At 38.4% G+C, this 17,022-nt stretch overlaps 1 protein-coding gene across 1 annotated transcript in view; it reads right to left on the bottom strand.

The window, feature by feature from the left end:
• LOC139963135 (mitogen-activated protein kinase kinase kinase 4-like) overlaps positions 1-17,022 on the bottom strand; it is a 46,935-nt gene that overhangs the window by 15,389 nt on the left and 14,524 nt on the right. Inside the window, exons 2-9 of the mRNA XM_071963681.1 lie at positions 14,064-15,979; positions 13,412-13,536; positions 8,603-8,714; positions 5,923-6,081; positions 4,267-4,424; positions 3,468-3,569; positions 2,744-2,843; positions 1,761-1,844 (exon numbers count right to left, since the gene is read on the bottom strand). Of these exons, the coding sequence (XP_071819782.1) occupies positions 1,761-1,844; positions 2,744-2,843; positions 3,468-3,569; positions 4,267-4,424; positions 5,923-6,081; positions 8,603-8,714; positions 13,412-13,536; positions 14,064-15,971 (2,748 nt within the window). The 5' untranslated portion in view covers positions 15,972-15,979. The remainder of the gene's footprint in view (positions 1-1,760; positions 1,845-2,743; positions 2,844-3,467; positions 3,570-4,266; positions 4,425-5,922; positions 6,082-8,602; positions 8,715-13,411; positions 13,537-14,063; positions 15,980-17,022) is intronic.

The raw sequence follows: 17,022 nt of genomic DNA, 5'->3' as shown, positions 1-17,022 counted from the left end.
ATATTGAGAACATGAAAGTTATTCCAACGTACACAACGTGGGAATAACCCGGAACCACAACAATGGGGTGTGCAACTATGAGCTGCAGCCAAGTATCTTTATAATGAAAGTTAAGCCTGATGATGTCACCAAAATGATAGAACTGAAAGTCTAAAGCGAGGAGGTTTCAACTAAAAGTGCACAATTTAGAGATTTCATGGTTTCTTCTGATTGCTCTAGTAAACCATTAAGTACTAAATGTTTCACCTATTGACACGTCAGTGGACACCGGTGTTAATAGTTTAAAGCTAATTTTACAAGAGCTTAAGGAGGAAAACAATATTCCTGAACAAACTACAGAGACTACCTCAAGGCAAGTTAGAAATTTTCTAAGGTAGAGTAACATCTGTGAATCTTTCAAACCGTGAAATAATTGCATTTTATTACCGTAAGTGCAATCTTCTACATGTGACAGTCAGAAACTCTGACACTATTTGCGGGAATCCCTTACTATTTAATTGCATTTTAATTAAGTGCAATCTTCTACATGTGACAGTCAGAAACTATGACACTATTTGCGGGAATCCCTTACTATTTAATTTCATTTTAATTAAGTGCAATCTTCTACATGTGACAGTCAGAAACTCTGACACTATTTGCGGGAATCCCTTACTATTTAATTGCATTTTAATTAAGTGCAATCTTCTACATGTGTGACAGTCAGAAACTCTGACACTATTTGCGGGAATCCCTTACTATTTAATTGCATTTTAATTAAGTGCAATCTTCTACATGTGACAGTCAGAAACTCTGACACTATTTGCTGGAATCCCTTACTATTTAATTGCATTTTAATTAAGCGCAATCTTCTACATGTGACAGTCAGAAACTCTGACACTATTTGCAGGAATCCCTTACTATTTAATTGCATTTTAATAAAGCGCAATCTTCTACATGTGACAGTCAGAAACTATGACACTATTTGCGGGAATCCCTTACTATTTAATTGCATTTTAATTAAGCGCAATCTTCTACATGTGTGACAGTCAGAAACTCTGACACTATTTGCGGGAATCCCTTACTATTTAATTGCATTTTAATAAAGCGCAATCTTCTACATGTGTGACAGTCAGAAACTATGACACTATTTGCGGGAATCCCTTACTATTTAATTGCATTTTAATTAAGCGCAATCTTCTACATGTGACAGTCAGAAACTCTGACACTATTTGCGGGAATCCCTTACTATTTAATTGCATTTTAAATAAGCGCAATCTTCTACATGTGACAGTCAGAAACTCTGACACTATTTGCGGGAATCCCTTACTATTTAATTGCATTTTAATTAAGTGCAATCTTCTACATGTGACAGTCAGAAACTCTGACACTATTTGCGGGAATCCCTTACTATTTAATTGCATTTTAATTTAGTGCGATCTTCTACATGTGACAGTCAGAAACTCTGACACTATTTGCGGGAATCCCTTACTATTTAATTGCATTTTAATTAAGTGCAATCTTCTACATGTGACAGTCAGAAACTCTGACACTATTTGCGGGAATCCATTACCACTGAATATCATGACACAACTTTTGTTAGATTTTCCCTCATCTGCTAATTTCATGTTATTATATTTACGAAGAAATGAATGAAACACTACAGGAGATCTTTTGGTGCCAATCCATGAACAAAGCTCCCTGTATTAGTGCTAACAGTTACAATTACAACAAGGCAAAGAAGGTGGGCAGTAAAACCAGAAAAAAAGAAATCTGAAAATTACCCTGACATGTCCTGAGTTGTGAAGAGCGGCTAGTAAACAATCTTCTGACCCTGTACACTGGAATTCGGCAGCTATTTCCAGATCCTGGTGTAATAATAAGAAACCAAAGTCAAATCCTGATCAATAAGTACTTGAGGGCAAGAACTTATACATCTGTAAACAAATTGGTCACGAATATGGATTCTGCATGTAACAGAACTAACCCAGTTGGGGGGGGGGGGCAATAAATTTAAAAACTGTACTGGCATGTCATGCTTCAGAGCACTGAAACTGACAGTATGAGTATCAGAGTTTCTTTCAGTCTCAGATAGAGGCTAGGAACTGTTTCATACTGTCAGTAGGAGTGTTGTGGAGCATGATATGGGAGGACAGTATAGAGTGGTAATAGCACTGCCCCAACTGACTGACAGAGAACATTCAAACCTTCCTTTCTACCTACTTTCATAAACTATGTATGTAATAGACTCAATGGCTGCTTTGTATGGATATATATAGACTAATAAAGATCGTTACAGAGTTACAGATAGTTATAGACTAACAACGATCGTCATAGAGTAACATATAGTTATAGACTAATAAAGATAGTGAACTTACTACTCTACTTATACAATTGCAATCCACTTGTGGCCAGATAAATGCAACCAAACATGACAGTTTGAAAATTGACAGACACTTGCATGTCCTTCCAAGTATGCTATCCAAGAGATGTACTTATAGGATTTCATCCAAGAGCCAAGCATTGCAATGATCCATCATGACACTACCATTCAATGCACTTACTTTACCGTCAATTTAAATGTTTCAAAATTGTTCTACATGTGCTATTCTCAGTCAAATATGAGGATATGTTTAACAACTGATGAATTTCTACCGGGGAAACACAATCTGTAGTTACTTGCATACTTGTAGTAAATTCAGTATAGTGAACAATAGTATATAAGAAAGACCACACAGAGATATCGCTGCGATCTCCGTGAATTTACCCGTATAAACATCTTTGAGAAGCTCAGCGCTTTAGATAACCTGTCCCTGATCTCGATGACCAACTTTCTCAGATTCCGACGGCTTTGCTTCTCCACGTTGCTGTAACAATAACGACGGACGTCCGATCGGTTACATCAATGGTCAAATATTTCTTAAATACTGCACATGATATGACCAAAACCCACATCTAAATTCAGTAAGCCAAACTAAATAATTATGATGATATACCAGTGACTGACGAAACTGAAAATTATAAGGAAAACCTTGAAAAAGGCAAGTAGGAATTAAATTAATTTGAAAATGAAACCACCAGTGATCTTGTCACTTTGGAGCAAAAGATGAGCCCATAGTCCTGGGAGTACTTTTTCCACTGATGTCATCAAAAAATTTCCATTTGAAATTTTGGCAGCAATTTCTAGTAACACATAGAGAGACATGGAATGGGATAGGTAAGCAGAGGGGTGGGGGGGGGTCACTTAGGGGTGCAAATAGGTGTGATCCATGAGTCCCATGATTGTCTCATAATTTGTAAACGAGAGGAGAAGATACTGTTATTCCATATTCTCTTCTTTCTGTTGATTACACCAAAAGTATTATAGGTATGAATGGACAAACTGAATAGGCAGCTTTACGGAATCACACCTGAGCGCGAACAACATACCAAGCGGTGAAGTTAAGTTTTTACACCTATAACACTAAAATAAGTAAGATATATTGTAATACCTGTCATCCAATAACTGGCTGTCTTGGAACTGATTGCAAATTATATCCAAGTCATTTTCCAGAAACTCAGAAATAGATTCAAAGAGACTGCTGGCCATGATGCTGAAATAAAAAGAGTGCACCAGTAAGTAATGTTGACAAACTAAAATAGGAAGATAACAAAATAACTGAAAAGAAAGATGCTCTGTGGTTATGAGGTACCCCTCAGGAAGAAATTATTTCAATAGTAATATAGTCGAACCCCACCCCTCCCCCCTCCCCATCCCCTCCCTTGGATAAGTCTAACTCAAGAATACTAAAAATCTGCAAGAACCTGGATTTGGAATTTCAAAACACTTGAATAAATTTGATTTTTCTTTTTTACTGACAACTACATTAATTTTCTAATAAATAAGGGTTGTCCTGTGGGTAAAAGCAGTTCAGTGATTTACAGACTCTGCGAAAAAAGTGCCCGGTATTTTAACATTGATGTTCACATTCTCAATGCTTTTGTATTCGTCCTTCAATAGAGGAAAACATTTCAGCCAACGAGGAAGAGGAAGTGACAGATTTAACTATCCGGAGATATACTATATACTATGACATCACACTAAACTTAATAGCAACTTCCTGACACGTTGACCTTATAGGACTACAGTATGGGTGTGAGAGGCTGGCTTACAAGGAGGGATGTAAAGACAATAGTGGGGAAGATATGTCTCACCCAGATAATTAAATAATTATTCATCTATATGTTAAATTAACACAGTTTGCACTGTGTATTACTTTTTATATCATTAAAAGAAAGAACTTTACACACCAGAATCTCTTCCCAGCTTGAGCCTCTCCTCCTCTTATTGAAGGACAGGCTTCTTTGGCAAAGTGCCACTCCACCTCCAGAATGTTTTTGAGACTCACGGAGGCCTGTGGGAGCTTCTGTAGCATCTGCATCCAACTATGCAAGTATTCGAAGTAGTGCTAAATTTCACGAAAGAGGGGAAGAGAAGAAAACTCCACGGTCTACATCTATATAACCAATGCGCATTTAATCACGGTATATCCTGAAAATTCCCATACTCAACACCCCCATTCTCCTTTCACTTCATGACATTTCTCCCAACAGAAAGTTCATATCTCCATTGGGGCATTAACGAGCACAGAAGAAATCCTCACAATGTGCGTTGTGTGAGAGAGCTAACAAAGTACAAATGGCAGTTTTTCAAAGGGTTCGTTTTAAAATTTGATATTGTTGGTGAGAAGTAAGTCTTAACTTTGTTATTCTGTTACTCCAATTGAAAAGTATGATGATTTCACCATATAAGTGTGATGTGAACAACACTTCAACTTAACCTCATCGACCCCCACCCCCACCCTCCACCCCCTCCAAACAGGAAGTGAGATAGTAATAATCAGACATGCCAAGGTAAAAAAGAAAAAGGTCCAAAAAGCACCAATATGGAACACTAGGGTATAACTCGCAAACAATCTTGACTAGCTTCAAGAGTTAAAGGAGCATTAAAGAGCATTTTTATGAAACCAATTTAGAAAAATATCAAAGACTGCAACTGTATTCAGCTATTCAAATATTCAAAATAAAAAACATTTGAAAACACAAAGGCAAAAAGGCAATTCAAAGTTTGACTTACATCAAGTAAAGATTCTTACTGTAATTATATGAGTCATTTGATGATTGCACATGTAGTTTTATTTGCCAAAAAAAAACGTTTTCTGGGTGGAGAGGCAAGTACTGGTCACAAGAATTGAGTGAGTACCACAGGAATTAAGTGAATATCACAGAATTAAGTGTCTGATACAAACACAATTCAAAAAGGATACTAGGGAGTTTTTGAATTCAGAAAGCAACCTTATGTATATCACCAAAATAATGACACTGCCCAATTAACACTGTACAATTGATTAGTCATTTACTTAATCACTTTCAAATACATTAAAGGGAGTGAAGACTCGTGCACAAAGAAACATCTGATGCCAGTAAACTGACCTACTGTAGTTTTGAATGAGGTGTAACAGAAGTGTTAGACACCACCATCGATCCAAATACACACAGCTTGCTAGCGTCGGTGATTAGACACTAGTGTACAGTTAATACATGCAGCTACGGTCAATACCCACAACACAGTGTACATAGCAGCGATGGACATCTCAGGCCCAGCTAAAGATAACATGGTATCACGTTTCATTACTGTCTGCATTTTGTAGAGACAAGAAAAAAACTTCATTTTGCAAGCAACGGAAATTTAACTTTTTCGGAGGGCAGCACGCGGTGTGGGGCGAGTCTTCAATGCCTTTAACATACACAATGTAGTATATATGATGTTATTTAAGGTAAGCTAAAAAGTAACTGAGACAGTTCAAGGAATGTACTTTGGCAAAAAATTATAAATATTCCCAAAAAAATACAGAAAATGCAACATTTGTAAAAATCTAGAAATATGCAATAAGTAAAAGGATCTACCTGAAGCATGGCTTCCAAGTTATTCTCATAGTCATCAATGTCGCTGTCCATATGCTCCAAAGTACCCGCACTGTCCTTGACAAGAGAGAATACCATCTTCTGGTAGTAACCTTTGACCTGAGCAGCAGCTCGCAGAACCTCTTTGCATTCGTTCAAGAGCTAAAGAAGCAGAAGAAGGGCATTTTTTTTTCACAAAAGCCATTTAGAAAACAATTTAAGTCCACTTAATAGCTGAATGCTGAATTTGAAGAAGGCAAGAAAGATGACAGTTGTGCATTCGTGTGACAGGAATAATAATAATATGGCTTACGGTAATAGCGTGGATTGGGGGTAGAGCAATTTATCGTATTTTCTCGGGAGGGGGTATTACAATAACATCTACGTTTCAGGAAGAGTCTCCATCTGGTGCAAAAAGTGTTTTGTGTTAACAAATGAATGCTATGCTGGGAGTATGACCATGTATTACTGTGGGAATTAATGATATAGCTTAAAGTGAGGGGAAAATTACCACATCATATGAAGCTGTGAAAATATTTTTTACTTTTGTGCATTTTCTACTTCAATCAGGGTGAAATTGGATTGTTTACCCTATATTGCCTGTAGCTCGATTTTTATGGAAAAGGTCACATTTAAACTTTTAAACGAATGAAAATCTGGGCGTAAAAACGTTTAGATCATTAAACGTAAATGCACAGCCCCGACACACATGTCATCCAATCCTTTTTCTTTGTGTATCGAAGCATGTGTTTCGAAACCTCCAACACACGCTGTGCTGTATTCTGTGCCTTCCTCCCATCCATATGCAGACTGTTCAAATTATCGTGTGTAAATGTACCCCTTCCGTGCTTGTGATTGGCTGATGAGGCTTAAACCATGTTTGAAGGTGAAAACGCAAAACTTTGTTGACCTTTTGCTCGGTACAGTACAAGCAACAGATGCAAGGGCAAAGATTTTGCAGCAAGAATGTTTACAGTTAGGGACTACGGGGAGTGGTAAGGTATACACGATAAACAGTAGCAGCGGGAATATCGGTATCCCCCAGTTTGCCTGTACTGTCTGGGTCGGTATTTTCACAAGGTATCATTTTTACTGGGTATTCAAGGTTGTTTGCGATATAGCTTGTACTTTTGGTATATTCGGTGATGACATTTTTCAATACCGTCGGTATTGGTATGAATGAAATTACCGGTATACTGGTATTATTGGTATACCGAAGCACCCCAATGACCAGGTTTTCTATATCCACACCCTGTTCTCCTCCAAGCAAAAAATAAAAGATGGCACATTCCTTCTTTATACTACTAAAGATTTGAGCTAGAGCATACCTAGAGCTGCTTCGCTGTAAAAAAAAAAAAAACTTCCTTACTTTGTTTTGTCAATTGTGAACTTTAATATGCTGCAAATGCAAATAAACAACTCAAACTATCGTACGGTACACTTTTAACCTTTTCCTGCTGTAAGACAATATGTAATAAAGCACTTGCAAGGTCTACCAACAATATAATAATAATTAACTTCCTCTCAATACCATCACAAAAATTTTGGGGGCTTTTTAGATTTCACCTGAAAATTTCATTTCCTGTACCTGTTTCTTTGTCATAACATGAAGCACAAAGGGTAGAATAACATGATGACAGAAAATAAATACTCCAAACGAGATTATAAAGCAATGTTACAATTAATGAAACTTGACAGACTATTGGGTTTCCTTGTTTCACAATCACATTTCCAGTGACTTTGCATTGCCATTTCTCTAATTATCATTAAATATGCACTGAACCATTTTGCTACAATCTTGTTGCATTAATGTCCCAACAGTTGCATATATCTCTTTGCAAAGCTTAAAATTCTGTTCCATATTAATGGTATAAACCGGTATAATTTTAATCGCACACCCTACTGTACTTTAGTAAACGAGAAACGGAAAACAAAGGCTTCTCATGGTTGTGATTAAATGGTCAGCCTGAAACTACTGGTCATGCCAATAGAAAAGACTTGCAATCTTTTAAACATGTCACAGTTCATGGTTTATTTAGTAAAGGCCATCCACTATAAAATGTGCAAAACGCTTGTGCTTCTACAGCACAACGTTGCTCAAGGCTACAGTATATTTCAAAAAAATAACTATGCCATTGTTATCAGCTGACTTTAAAGTTGTTAAATTTTCCGTTCAATTTTTTTCTTCCATCGTTCATTTTATTTAGTGAGTTTTCTTCCATTCATTTATTCTACTTTTGTTTCCTTTTTAATTTATACATCTTATTTCTTATCGTAATTCCGTTATTCAAAAAAGAAGAGATAAGTGAAATGGTTTTCCTGCAGCATAAACAATACATTCAGTTGGCAGGAAAAAATTGAGACATTCACATCCTTACTATAAATACCAATAATAAATACCAAATATTAAAGTGCTGTTATCATGAAATAAAACATGCTCAAGAGCACTGTACAAAAGAACCAATACCTGGAATATCAAATTACCAAACTTAAGAAAACCTAAAAGTAATAACAACAGCAATAAAAGTAAAAAATGATATAAGACAGGGTTATAAACCCCAATAAAGAACATAAAAATATAAATATACATAAAAATTGGGCACAGTAATGTGAATAAAACATCGAATAGAAGAATAATGCCCATACTCAAGCCTAAAAAGATCAGTTTTGAAATGCTTCTTACCTGTTGAACACTGTGCAAAGAGGGCTCAGCGGTCGGCTTGTGCTCTAATCTGAATCTCAGACACTCGTGCATGACGTCCACAGGGATGCGGATAAGAAACAGGAAAATGGGGCTAGAAGGATAAAGAAGAACATACAGTACTGATTTCGCTTAACTCCCGTTAAAATTCGTTGAAAGAAAAATAACCGAAATTCTTCGTTTTTCATCGAAATTCGGCGATTTTTATCGATTTTTATCGTTTTTTATCGAATTTTATCGATTGGTTATCTCAGTCATTTCCTTCGTGGAATTTTCAACGGTACGTTGAAATTCTTTTTTAAACGAAATAGAAGGTCAATTTGTGGTTACACGAAACGTCGGAAAACGCGTAACTTCGTTTATTAATATCAGTTAGACTTTAGTTCAGTCGTTTGAAAGAGGGAATATTTTCGAAAGCATTCTCATGCTTATATGAGTAGTAACACTCAAAGAAACGTGTAATTAAACTGACGGGGGACGTTTTCTGACTGTGAACCCCAAACACAGTGACATAAGTCTTAACTTCGCCAGGCTTTTAAAGAGGTTGCAGTCAAAGCTATGTACCACGAGGCACCCTTCCAAATAAGTTGAAGTTCTGTTTAACCATTTAAATAACAGTGAATGGACATATAAACTTGGTTTACTTGCAGAATACGAAAAATAGTTATTTCTAAGAGATGTAAATTTGTTTTTTTATGAGAGTTGAAGTATGAAACTTTGTTTCCGAGCGAAAACATGTTACTTGAAGCAAAATAAAGATGCCCCGCCCATTCTGCGAGGACGCTTCCATTTTTCAAAAAGGCGTTTTCTCTTTTTATTTTTTCTATTTTGTTTACATTTTAAACATGAAAATTATTTAAAAATATGTGAAGAACTTAGTAATGTACTGCAAACTATCTATAAAAAAACAGAAAAACGATGTTTTAGGCATGAATAATGTGTTCAATATAACTCAAGTAGTAGGCCAATAGTCATAAGCTCATGATAGTGTCGTCAATTCGTTTTCCCAGTTAATATTTGTGACATATATCACCCGTGTACATCGATCAATGGCATGTTGAAATCCCGTGTGAAAATATGTTGACCCCAAAAGACGCAAATGGTCGTTCTAGAAAGTACCGTCATAACATTAACAACACAAGGCCAGTTTGCTCTCTCAGGTCTGCACGTGTACAGCCATTTTTTTCACACATGGTATTATGCTGTGCATGCATTGCGGGCGGGATTGCGGCAAACATAAAAGAAAATGAATGAAAATGAAAAACTTACGATATTTTTCACAAATACTGATGCTTAGATAAGTGCTTCCTCACAATCAACGAGCCGCCTTAAAATTCGCTCCGCTTACGTAAAACTTCTATATATATAACACATGGAAAAACCCGAGATTTTACACACATAATTCCCCCTGACATTGGTCACAGAACATAAGTAGGTCATTGAACTTTGCCCAAGTTCATCGCACCATGGGAACAACACAACAGATTGAACATGATGTTACATCTCCCGCCATCTGGACGCCGAGTGTAAATTTTGATGTTATATGCAAATTATGAATGGTACTGCGCAGCGCGATTAAAACTTAACCTATTGCGACACAAATTTTGGCTGTTGTTGAATTAACTTTTGTATCTAATGTAAGGTACTGTATCATGTATGTGACACAAGAGAAAGAAAATGAAATCGGAGGCTGCTCAAACCAGTTTCAACTTGATTTTTACAACCCATCGCACAACACGTGCGTGCGTAATTTGTTTTCTTAACATGACTTTTAATAAGTAAGCAGGAAAGGTGGGTAAGTTTACTAATTTAGGCGAGTTTTTGTTAAAAATCTTGTGATAGATAGACAAATATATTGTTTTTTTTTCTTCAAAAGTTACGATGTTGCCGAAGGCCGAGTGATATAAATTCAGTGATCTGAACTTCTGAACACCACGAATACTGATCATGTGTGTTATTCTTTTCAGCAATTATTACACGAAAGGTTCGCAATATTATTGGGCCTAATTAGTAATTAACATACATTGATCGAGTGTCTTGTTGCCTGAATTGCTACCTGCTGGGGAAAAAACCTTAATTATTGTACTCATTATGTCCTATTTTCATTAAAAGTCGAGTGACCGTGCGTCGGGAAACGGCGTTTAAACGTTAAACCGACCGGCAGGCGATACGGTGAAACGGTTAGCGAAATATCTGTTGGGTCACACCCTTACTTAACACACACAAAAACGACCTTATTGAATGAAAATATACTAAAAACCATATCGCAAAAACACAAAATCGCATATAACTCGAAAACGGAAGGAGATATCGACTTTTGTCGGCTGTAGAGGGATTTCCTAAACCGAATTTTGATGCGCTCTATCCACCTGTGTCATTTATGAGCTTCTCTGACGTAAGCTGCAGTACGTAATTTCTCTATACCAGTTCCGCGAAATTTATTTACTGTACGCAATAAGCATCGTTCGCTATGTTTTCTTTCACAACGAATATTCAAAGTTGTGCTCCACACGCTTCACAGATATTGTTTTATGTCGTTCATTTTCAATTCTACTTTAAAATTACCTTTTTCGAACGATGCATTGCATGCTTTATTAAACATTCCTGATTAGTAAAACTAAGGAAGGATATTCAAATATGTATTATTTTCATTTGATATGATTTTATGAGCTGTTCCACTTGAAAAACGATGATAAAACCGAAAAACAAAAACATTTACTTCTCATGTGACGCATACTGGAGACTCATAAAAACTCCCCCTTCTCATTAAATTAAATGTACATGCCGTCAGGCCAGTTGAAAGCCGTCAGGCCAGTTGAAAGCCCTCCCTACTAATGTTTGATCAGCTCTTCCCAATATACAATACTCAAATAAGCAATGAAAATATATTCATTTTCCACAGATTTCTACCCAACGTGGGCCCCAAGTCACTGCTTTATTTTCTTAGTAGTCATGGATACAATTGTTTGCAACTCTCTTGCTGGCCAGGTGTTTCAAGTTTTATTAATAGCACGACTTCTGATTGGTTCATTCAAGATAAACTTTCTATCCCTGCTGGATTGTTCTACTTATAATATGAATGAATATTTGGTTTTCAGGTAACATCCATTCCATTACGAACAGTAGGGGTAAAATAATGTTTGCTTCTAGAGGCAGCCAGCCAAAGGTTCAGATAAATACTATGCTAATTAACAGATGGTAGGCGTGAATTTGACAAAGCCAGGTTTATGATTGGACTAAGCCTCTCAAAAAAAGTTTGGTGGTGGGGATATCCAGGGTAGGGAATACACATGTTAGCAGCAAACTGCAGGTGGCCCAGACCCAGGCTGCGACCTAAATACCAGGGCAGTCCATCTGCATTCGCGGGCAACTTACAGTAACGGGTTAGGGGGAAAATAACAGGATGTTTTTTTATTTTTGCGTGCATTGAAGCTGGGGGAGATTTTTTGTACGGAATGCGCTCTCAGAAAAGTTTGTTTAGTGAGTGATGTTCTGTAGTAAACGGTACTGTAGTACGTCAAGTAACACAGGAATTTATTGGAAATAAAGATCTCTTTGATATCCAGCTACGACTGTTTCATTGTGGATATTTTTTTTATTTCTAGTTTTTCTGACGCTGCGTTCCTTGGTGAGCTAACCTAAACTTATCTTAGTTTAATACTAGCCTATAACTTAAGAGTCGTAGAATGTGCTTATTACGATCGATCAAGACTAGTTTTTATTATCCTAGCCAAATCATTTTTCAAACACCTAGTAAAGAACTTACTCTATCTACAATCAAACTTTTGTAACATTTGTAATATTCCTCTACAACTTCTGGTAGAGTCTGAAAACGGCTGTAGTTAAACTAAGGATTCAACGCAAGTCACAACCTTGATATGTCTAGAATAGCCTTTGTGGTTTTTGATCGCGATAACTTTCGTGGAATTTTCGTTGAAACTTCGTTGACAACCCGTGCCCGCAGTAGTCTAAATCTTGTCAACGAAATTATTCGTTTTTAACCGATTTTCAACTTTTTTTATCGATTTTCAACGTTTTTTATCGATCGTTGATTTTTTTTCAACGGGAGTTAAGCGAAATCAGTACTGTACATCGAGATAAATTGATGCATTTTTTTACCACTCTACTCAACTCTGACTAACTGTTTTTCCTCATCATTGAGATTTCTCCTTCTTTTTTTTATCTCCTCTACATCTTTCTGACGTACAGTAATTTTGCAATTTAAACATATAACTAACACAGTGGTGTACAAAAAGGATTGAGAGGAAATCCCCTCCTAAACAGGGGCGTCAACCCCAAATGAAAAGTAGGGGGAGGGGGGGGGCAGGGCCACAAATGACTAAAACTGGAGGAGTGTGTGCATAGCGCACACCCCCAGCAACTTGACGCAAAGCCTTTATTGGCTGGGGTCCTGGGACCAGCCTTAGTGCCGGCCCCTGATGGAGAACATGGACGAAACCCCTGTTGGTGCCCAGTGGCGGACTCACATCTAGAATCCATATGGCTTCAGCTCCTGCCTAAATCAATTGGGGAATTTTCAGAATTTGTATCCACCCCTTCCCCCCCCCCCCTCCCCCAAAAGAAGCACTGAAGTCCTATGCATGTGACTGAACCAAAATGAATTACAGTGTCAAAGTCACTCAGGACTACAGGTTTGCTGTCAGAAGCTGAGGACACAGCCTTTTGAGAATGAGAATTGCTAGACCTGTAACATACACCATAACAATGTGTACAACATATACGTAGATATCTATATAGTGTGTAAACGTGCAAGCAATGAAATGAGCTTACAGGTAGGACGGTAATTCCATTTTGATGAAGTCTGGATGCCAGGTTCCGTAAATCGAGAGGCTGTCGTCTGCTCTGATATCTGCCTCCCAAGGATCTTGAGTTGCTAAAGATGCAGATGACCCACACTGCAGAATAAAAACACATGGATACTGTCAAAGTGAAAACTTGTCAAAGAGAGCGGTCTGTGACAAATCACGTATGTGACAGTTACGAAGATGCCACGTTTGGAAAACACCTCCCAATACCCAAGAGTACTGGAAGAAAATGGGTTTATTTATAAACAAATCAGTAATTTTATGACATATACTTTATGAATATTTTTTATGAAATTAGGTCATATGCAATATTTATTCACATGGAACACTGCAAACTTTAACATGAAATAATTTGAATCTGGTCCAATCTACAAACTGATTATTTAATTACTTAATGTTTAATAATGAAGCCAATAGAAAAACACTGCTCTGAATTATCCAATTCCACAGAAAACGTTTGGAAAAATCAAAACCAAGGTATCACATCAACTATGACAAGCAACAAACTTTCTGATCCAGAACAGTGTGAGGATTCAGCCTCCAGCACCCCTCCTCCTCCTCCCTCAAAAAAAACGAATGAAAATCTCTCCTCCATGAAATACTTTGGTTTGACTTACCTCTGATATACCCCTCATATAAGATGCCCGGTCAATTCCATCCTGTGGTTTCTCCAGGGCCAGTCTAAGTTTACGGTTAGTTTCTCCGAGCATGTGATGCAGTCTGTCCGTCATCTTGCAGAGACCAGAGTGTTTAAGATTACGATCTACAAACGGTCTGTAGATGGAGGTGAGGCTGTCGTAGTCAAAACTGAAATGGCACTGGCTAAAGATTCTGTTCACCCTCGGGGAGTCCCCTTCCTGCGAATTTGCCTTGGAAGGGGTACTGGAGACAGGGGAATCGGGTCCGGAGAACGCTTCTCCTTCTTCCTCTTCAAGATCCTCGAATTGCAATCTCTCTCGCACTACCTGTGACACGTCGCCCTCCTCGTCGCTGTCACTGCCGCAACTAAATGTGACAGAGCGCCCTCTTCGCAAACCTCTACCATCATCTCCATTCCTATGAACTAGGGCGCCTTTGATCGGGGACACATCTGGACCAGAGCTCTCGACGATATCGTTTGGTCCAATAATCTTTGGAGGATCTCCAAGTCTGAAGGCCCTTTCTTGAAATTGTCTGCCATCGGAAACTGGGAAATTATCGTCATAGCAGCCGATGTAGGGCCAAGGAACCTTTTGATCTTCCACACCGAGTGCTTCTTCTGCAACAGACAATTGCTGGCCGATTTCTTTGGTCAAATTCATCCACAACTGCAACACACGGACCCTTTCGATGAACTCGATGCTACCCATCTCTCGATATTCCTCAATCAGCGCCTTCGTAGTTGGATAAAGAGCTTCGACAAGTTCCAGCTCTTTCAGCAGATCAGATATAATATGCCAAGCCTTCTGAGTATCTGCAGTGTAAGAGTCCAAGGCATCTTCCAGCGGCAAGCAGAAGCTCTTGTGACTTCCGGTGCTCTCAATACGAGACCTCCTCCCGATGAAAGACGAGGATGGTTTTTGAGGATTGGCAGACTCACAGCCGCCGTCCGTCTCTTTGCAATCGTTCGTACCGTTTTGACATCCGTACAGAGATTTCAATAAACATGGCTTGGCACACTTTCTGTCAAACTGTTGATTCGAACATATAAACTTGAAATTCATGATGCTGTTGTATACATCCTTCACGACCTCTCTGGCCTCCAAGAGTTGCGTATCCTGCTGATCTATGGATATCATGTTAAAGCAGGCCTGAAGTTCTAACCAGAGAACCTCTGGCCACCGGGTTTGAAAGTGACTCCGCTCGTCGTCATCGTTGTGACCGCTACTCTTGGTGTCTCCTTTGTTCCCCATCCGAATCAAGAGAGCAAAAGTGCGATGGAATTTTCTTCTTTCCTCCGGCACGATGGGACCGGTTGCAGAAAGTTTCTTGACGGGTTTCGATGCCTGTAGAGTTGGACTGCCCGGACCTATCTGATGAGAGGCAAGGCTACGATACTGCTTGGTTGTATCGATGAAAGGTGAACGCGGTGGTCCCAAGTCTGAGGGAGAGGGCGCCTTCTGGGGGTCGGGGGCATCAAAACTCAACGGGCTGTGCTTCAAGCTTCTCATGGCACTGCGATCGCTCTTCAGTCGCTGCATCTTCTTGTCGTGTTTGGCCTTCAGGGAATTGACTGCCGTGGAATAAGTCGACAGATTGGGCGATGAATTACTAGATGGAAGCCTGTGAGGGGGTCTACCGGTGATCGTCCTGGAGCGCTCTCTGCGCATGAATCGCTGAGTCATCGGCGGTGTTTTACTCAGTAGATCCATCTGATGCACCTCTTCTTCATCCTCCTCCACGAGAGCATCCATGTTAACTTGCTCCTCCTCCGCCTCCTCCTGTGGGTCATTATTGGACCCATTCTTGGACGACAGCGTAGACGATGACGAAGAAGACGATGATGAAGATGATGATGACGATGATGAATCTTCTAACTCAAACATCCTTGCCCCTGAAAACAAAGGACAGGAAAGGTGGAATGTGCATGCTTTTTATTCTTCATTTTCATTTATATTGTATTTTATTCTGAAGTTTTACTACATATTTTGTGTCATCAATTTTTTTTATTCACTGTTACATAGCATTTTAGAGCAGTGTTAGACACCACCATCGATCCCAGAAAATACACACACAGCTTGCTACCGTCGGTAATTAGACACTAGTGTACAGTCAATACATACTGTGCAGCTACGGTCAATACCCACAATGCAGTGTACATAATAGCGATGGACATCTCAGGTCTAGATAAAACAAGAGCATCAATGACGCAGTATCTCCATACTGGAAGTTCTAATTTCGATTCCTAGTTTCATATCTTTGCTCTGTCTCTACAATTATCAATATCAATCATGGTACAACAAACACAGAACTTGCATTTACGCTACTTTGCAACGAAAAGTCTCTGCAGGTTACACTTCATCCTGCGAGTGTTGCCTTTAGCGCCCATTGCCTGTTTGTCGAGAAAACGGCGTTGCAAGGTTTATTAATGTCATAGAATATTTAAGAACTTGTTTTTTATGTGATATCCTTCATCTTGGGTCAGTCTCTGTTGGACTTTTTGGTCATATAGTTTATGATGTATCAGGTTCCTAGACATCAATCAGCTTACTGTATCTTCGTGATGAATTGAAAAGTATTTTTGGATACGTGAAATGTACATCTTATGTAGGAACTTCTTGTTAATTTTTCTTCACACTGGTGAATATGAATGTACGATTTAGTGCAAAAAAATATAACAGGAATGTGTTTTTTCAAGGTTAATCAAAGTTTATTGAATCAAGGCAATGAATGAAATGGCGTGAAAAGTACTGAATTAAATTAAGATGTCCAAAAAGTTACTATATCCCAAGTGCCCACATAGGAGAATCCAACCTGCAGATGCAGAAAGAGGTCCTGAAAATGAAAGAAAACAAAAATAAAAACAGAACGTTGGATAATAGGAGACAATATATAAAGTCACATGACGAATGACTTCACATTGCTTTTAAATGCAAC

Source organism: Apostichopus japonicus, chromosome 21 (genome assembly GCF_037975245.1).
Source record: "Apostichopus japonicus isolate 1M-3 chromosome 21, ASM3797524v1, whole genome shotgun sequence".
Classification (NCBI taxonomy): Eukaryota; Metazoa; Echinodermata; class Holothuroidea; order Aspidochirotida; family Stichopodidae; genus Apostichopus; species Apostichopus japonicus.
The sequence above is the reverse complement of the archived record's forward strand: the minus strand, read 5'-3'. Positions and strand labels throughout refer to the sequence as shown.